This window comes from Gymnoscopelus braueri, assembly GCF_963280865.1.
Source record: "Gymnoscopelus braueri genome assembly, chromosome: 9".
In the NCBI taxonomy this organism is placed as follows: domain Eukaryota; kingdom Metazoa; phylum Chordata; class Actinopteri; order Myctophiformes; family Myctophidae; genus Gymnoscopelus; species Gymnoscopelus braueri.
The window spans coordinates 44,751,932-44,758,674 of NC_137610.1; the positions used below are offsets into that span (position 1 = coordinate 44,751,932).

Genomic DNA, 6,743 nt, shown 5'->3' on the forward strand with positions numbered 1-6,743 from the left:
CTGAGATTTCATTCTTTTCTGATGTCTATAACTTTAGACAGACCATTTTTAAACTTTCCAAAGAACATTTTCCTGATTTGCTGACTACTTTGGCATCCAACATCCAAATACCCAATGCCCACTCTACTTTGAAAAACAAACAAATCATGATACTAGTGATAGTTTTAGTAACAGCTCTTTCTTCTTAAGTTGCATTTGTGATTATCACAATATTGAATACTTCACCTCTAAAACTGTTTGCTATCTGGTTTCCTGTCCCAGCCACACTGTCAGGCTTCAGTTGGAGTCTGGTAACAGTATCCCAAACTTTCCAAAGAAACTTTCCAAAAAGCCACTGATTTGTAAAAAATCTCCTGTGTTTTCTGTTCTGTTCCTCTGTCAACCCCTAGTTGGAGTCTGGAGCCGTGTATTATGAGCACCAGATGCCTGAAGATCCATTCTGGGTGGTGAGGGACTCCATCGAGCTGATCCTGTCATCTCGGCCGGCCCCCGATGTCCGACACATCCTCCCCATCACGGTCTCTTACTACGCTGCCCACCGAAACATCTCCTCACAGCTCTGGAGGAACAAAGGTCAGTTGAGTCAAGCTTTGGATAGGGAGTTTATTATATTAAACGGACAGTTCTGATTCTTGATCATGATTGGCCACTTTCTAAGCATTGTAAGGAAATGCTGGAAATGGCCGGAAAGTACTTGAGCACACAAATATACATTTCATTTTGTGCAAAGAAACCTTTTTCTTGCGCCTAATAAAAGAATACGATACTCTCGTCAAACTTCAGCTGTGTATCTCATTTCATACATGAAGAAATGGGTTTCACAAGAGGGCTGCAGAATATGTGCAAAGTATACAGAAATGGATAACTTTTCATCCAAATAAAACAATCCATAACACGTTGAAGGAAACCAGCTTCATGTAAACCCCTTCCCCAGCACTAACACACACACACACACACACACACACACACACACACACACACACACACACACACACAGAGTGGTAAAGAGGACTGCAAGTATTTATGTAGAGATGGTTTTGGCTAGTATAACTGGTCTTTTTTCAGCTGTAGAATTACACGTGTGCGTGCACACACACACACACACACACACACACACACACACACACACACACACACACACACACACACACACACACACACACACACACACACACACACACACACACACACACACACAATTAAATAAATTTAAATCGTTATTTTTCCAGAAGGGGGGGAAATAAGTTTGATTTGTTTTGGGACACTTTTGATTCCCTTTTAATTCAGGTAACACCCTGATTGGCTCTCACACCTGAAGCAATAGTGATAGGAGGCAATGGAGGGAATAACTCAATAACTTATTAAAGATCCAATCTGGGATTGTTTTGAAATTAGGGTTGTGTTCAGTTCACATTCGTATGATATATTCAATTCTTAAATAGTTTCTTCATAAATCTAAATATACTGTAGGTCTGTTTTACTCTAATGTTTACAATCGTTACCAAATAATGTATCTATTGTCTATAATATCTGTCATTCTATCAATTTTATTTTTGGTGGATTGTTTATATTTGAGTCACAAATTGGACCACCCCAAAAAAATCTAAAACAATTATGTACTTGGTTGTTTGCTGTCTTCCCTCAGGTCTGGAGATCGTTCAAGGTCAGAGGAAGGCCATCGACAGCTCCATCCTGGATGCCTCCAACCTGCTGGCCAGCCAGCCAGAGTCGGATCGAGGCCTGCTGGACGTGGTTTATGAGATCCGCCGCTTCCCCACGCATGGGCGCATCACCCTCCGTGGTACCGACCTTCCCCGGGATGCCCCGCACTTCACCCAGGAAGAAGTGACTCAGGGTCAGGTGGAGTTCCTCCATGATGACTCCGGAGCCTCCTTCGACAACTTCGCCCTTCAGGTCCGTCTCAACCCCAAGGTCCGTGACGTGACCCCATCCCCATCTCAGGCCGTGGTTCTGGAGGAAATCTTCAACATCTCTGTTAAAAGGCGTGACTCGAACCCTCCCGAGCTGGTGAGCATTGACATACTGCTGGAGGTCCTTCAGGGTTCTATGACCGTACTGACCCGGAAGCACCTCAACACGCGAGACGAGGACAGCCCACCGGACGAGGTGCGCTTCACGGTGACCAAAGCCCCCTCCAACGGGCGTCTGGTGGACACCATGACCACAGACCCCATCTCGCAATTCACCCAGGAGATGGTGAACAGCGGGCGGGTGGGACTCGTCAGTGACGGCAGCCTGGCTGACAGCTTTGTGGAGTTTGTCGTGTCGGACGGGAAGTATCATACCGAACCGCACACACTCCACATTGGCGTCCTGGCCAGGACTCTGGTGCTTGCCAAAGCCCCAGAGATCCAGGTTAGGCAAGGGGACGACGAGACGCTGGTGACAGAGGAAATGCTGAGGGCCACAACTGGAGGCCCCATTGAAGAGGAAGTTCTCTATAAGATCACCAATGTTCCCAAGTATGCAGCTGTCATGGTGGACCGGCAGCCCACGTCCGCTTTCACCCAGACGCAGATCAAGGAGGGCCGAGTCAGTGTGCGTTTTGTCAAGTCCACCTCACCCCGAGACAGCGTGGCGTTTGTAGCACGGAGTAGGGCGGCAAACGTGTCATCGGTCCTCAATATAACAGTCAAACCTCTGGCCAACATCGCACAGGACCCTCTCCTGCCGCGGGGCGCTCTCGTCCAATTGGACAGGAAGCTTCTGGATGCGACACCATTGGTTAACAAAACCAGGACCAACCCTGTGTTCAGTGTCATCCAGCAGCCTCGGGGAGCCAGGTTCGTGAGGTCACAAGGTCATCCTGGAGCGGGTCAAGCCGTTGATACCTTCAGCCAACGTGACTTGGATGAGGGCCGTGTGGCAATGGAGATCCTAAATGATTCTCCTGGATCACAAGGTGGCGTAACTCAAGATGAAGCCCGCTTCCTGCTTAAAGCCCATGGCGTCCCTCCGGCAGAATGCGTTCTCGCGTTCAAAACTGCACCTTACAATGCCTCTGGCGTCTACCCTGTTACTCTGCTCAGAGTTCCCCCAGAGTTACCGTGGGTGGATAGTAATGATCTCCCGGGCGGGGCAGGATATCCCCGTGCCACACCAGCCGGCCCACGCTGGAGGGGCAACATGGACTGGCCCCATGGAGAGGGCCCCACAACAGCCCCTCCCTCGTCCGGGGGTCCCTCAGACTCCCACAGGAAGCCCATTGTCTCCCGGCGCAACAATCTCTGGTCCATCCTCATCCCTATCCTCGTCATCCTCCTCCTACTCTTCCTGGCAGCCATCTTGGCCTACTACCTTATCCGCAAGAACAAGACGGGCAAGCACAACGTCCAGAATGCCTCGTCCAAGCCCAAGAATGGAGAGGTGGCTGGGACTGAGACTTTCCGTAAGACAGATGCGGCCAACAACATCCCCATGTCCAACATGGACTCCAAGGAGGCCGACCCGGAGCTTCTGCAGCACTGTCGGACATCGAACCCACCCCTGAAAAAGAACCAGTACTGGGTCTGAGATGTTCTGAGAGACAGGGAACCAAGGCGAGTGTTTTGGGGACAATGCTGCCTCCTGAATCATTCCATATTGTCAGTATTGTTGACATCGTGTCACAGTATTATGAATAAATAGTGTTTGGGACACTGCCTGCCAAATCAATCTGCTTAATAATGAAGACCTCTTGCCACAGTAGTATTATAAATTAAAAACTTTTTTTCCTGATACCATTGGTTACTCTCTTATCTCAAGCAGCGGAACTGTGGGCCAATTCTCAGGCGATGAAACACTGAATAGCTATTGGCAAAACGAGGGGCAGTTTCTTCAGCCATGTCTATTTATTGTTAAGTTGTATCATTCCTTTTGGTCAAAAGGGCACGAAATGAGGACATGAACATGCTTTGTGTTTGCAAAGGTTTTATTTTGTTGTGTGCTCTTCCATTGTATTCCATACAAAAGTATTCATTATTGAGAAGATGAGTAATTTAAAACTCTTTTCCTGGTAATTGTCTGTCTGTCTGTCTGTCTGTCTGTCTGTCTGTCTGTCTGTCTGTCTGTCTGTCTGTCTGTCTGTCTGTCTGTCTGTCTGTCTGTCTGTTTGTTGTTCCTAGGGAGAGGTGGATATGTGTTTGTACATACTTCAGATATATGAGGTACATGTATGCTGTATGCGTGAAAAGATGAAAAAGCTGCCTCTATGTTTTTATGGTTATTTTTCTATCACTTAATTTGTATTTTTCTCTTTTCTCAGTCAAACTCAAAATGACATGACTAGTCTCAATAATTGGGATGCAAAAATGTTAGCCTGAGATGATCAACTTTATGCAACCTTGGTGTGGTGAAGTCTTGTTCATCCAGTTCAAAATGAGCATGTGCTGAGCACACCAAAACCTACCCAGCAAGGTTCCATCCTGTTTCATATTTCATTCTCTTATGCATTCCTCTGAAGGTGCTTGTTAACGTAAACGTACACATACTCACTGGACTGACAGGGCCCTCACCACAAAACTACACACACACACACCCACATGGTTTAATTTGTGTTTTTCACGCATTCCTGATTGGCTGACAGGCACAGATGAGGTCACATCCTGATTGGCTGACAGGCAGGGATGAGGTCATTTGGAACTATGAGGTTTTCATTTTCCAATGAGCCTGCAAGAGTGTCTTAAACGCTGAGTTGGTTGGTAGGTTGGTCGGATGGATGGCTGGTTGGTTGGCTGGATGGATGGTTGGTTGGTTGGTTGGTTTGGTTGGCTCATTGGTTGTTTGTATAGATGATAGTTGATGGGCTAGTTGGTTAGTTGTTGAATAAAGTATATAAAAAAGTTCCACTGGTTGGATATTAACAATGATTTCAAAAGGATGCTGACAGAAATGTGTTAGTCATTTTCTGTTTGCCGTGTTCAAGATAGGCCTAGCTACTTGTGATTTTATGCATTCCATTCAGTCTTTGCTTAAGAGAAACATTAATATGTGTAAGGAAGTTAAGAGACATCTTGTAGGCTATTGATTCTTGTCAGATTATTCTTCCCAGTGAAATTATTAAGATAACTGTTAAATCAGGTTCGATTCAATCAGAATCTTATCTCTATAGAATCTTCTTTGTTTTATATCTCTGACCTGTGGAGACAAAAATTGATCATTTTAGTTGGAAAACTGAATGTTTCTGTTTATTGAATGTGTTTAGAACAATACAACAGAGGACTCAATGTTTAGTATTTCTGGTGCAGGGTAATCAGGTTAGCGTTTCTCTCTTTCTGCCTCACACTGATTAAAAACATTCAAAAAACTAGATCTATTTCAGTATTTGTTGTATATATTTTTTTATTTCATCTATCTATATTATGATGCATCAAGGCTATTTTATGTAAAATGTTTGTTGAGCGATACTTGTCGAAAAGGATCCTGCAACAAAGTATAAATTTACCTTAAGTCATCTCCTTTAGGTCTTTGTACTCTGAGAACATGAAGTACTTTGCTGTTTTCTCCTTCGATTTGTCTTCTATTTTTGTAACTTTGTACAAAAGCAGGAATCCTCACATATAGTTTTAAACTTCACCAGAGAGCTCAGGAAATGGACTGTGTTTCTAATATCACTGTCATAATTTTGTAAAGTTCTCAACCATGAAATAGTTTTATCCAATTGTTGTTTTTCACACTTAATAAGAAAACAAACAAATAATAATAACTTCCTGCCTCTGGATTTATCATCTATGTATCTTGTTGATGTTTGTGTGTAAATACTCTATTTTTGAATACTATTATTGTGTTTAATAGTCATCGACTCATCTAGGTAAAATATATTTCACTGTGTAAGAGACTTTACATTGTTTTGTTTGTATAATTTGCCCGCGTGTGTGTGTGTGTGTGTGTGTGTGTGTGTGTGTGTGTGTGTGTGTGTGTGTGTGTGTGTGTGTGTGTGTGTGTGTGTGTGTGTGTGTGTGTGTGTGTGTGTGTGTGTGTGTGTGTGTGTGTGTGTGTGTGTGGCGCGTGTGACTGACTGACTGACTGTGTGTGTGACTGCCTCAGATTTTTGCTGCCCCACAAAAGTATGAAATTATCTCACATTTTCTTGTTAGCTCTATTTTCTTTTCACTATTTATTATTTCTGTCAACCCCCTTTTATCACATACTGATACTTGATTACTTGATTTAAAATGTAACCCAACAGGTGATGCTAATACAGAATCATGCTTAGTACTCAAAACAAGAAGACATGTCCAGTGAAGCTACAGTGTGACGGAGAGCTTGTCCCAACACTAATGGAAAATAAAGGGTACATGCAACAAAATTCTCTGTGCACAAGTTTTCTCATTTTGCATGTGTGTTTTTAAAGATCTTCTGTCATAGTTAGAGTTTAAATCTACATAAACTGTACATAAGGGTCCATTTGGTTACATTTGTACACTTTCAGAGTTACAAGTGGATAAATTAACACTGAGGATTTTACTTTGTTGTCATATTCCTCAGTTTCGATCCAGACTGACTACCTGGTGTTTGGATGGCTTGCTGCCATGTTGTGTAGTGACTTAAAATGTAATAATTGTGATTAGTGCCTCTTTCTCTCTGACAAAACCAGGAAACTGCATCTTTTATGTGATGGGGGGGGTTGTTTCAATGTCTACACGGGGGAAACATATCAAGCTGTTTTTCTATTGCTGCATAATAAATAACACGGCAAGTATTGGGTACACAACATGTTTTATTATTCTACTTGCAAATGTGCT

The 6,743-nt window shown here is 43.7% G+C and overlaps 1 protein-coding gene across 1 annotated transcript in view; it reads left to right on the forward strand.

The window, feature by feature from the left end:
- The window catches only part of cspg4 (chondroitin sulfate proteoglycan 4), a 106,989-nt gene extending 100,599 nt beyond the window's left edge, over positions 1 to 6,390 (forward strand). The window contains exons 10-11 of the mRNA XM_080438468.1: positions 390 to 573; positions 1,646 to 6,390. Coding sequence (XP_080294594.1) covers positions 390 to 573; positions 1,646 to 3,534 — 2,073 coding nt within the window. The 3' untranslated portion in view covers positions 3,535 to 6,390. The remainder of the gene's footprint in view (positions 1 to 389; positions 574 to 1,645) is intronic.
- The last annotated feature ends 353 nt before the right edge of the window (positions 6,391 to 6,743 follow it).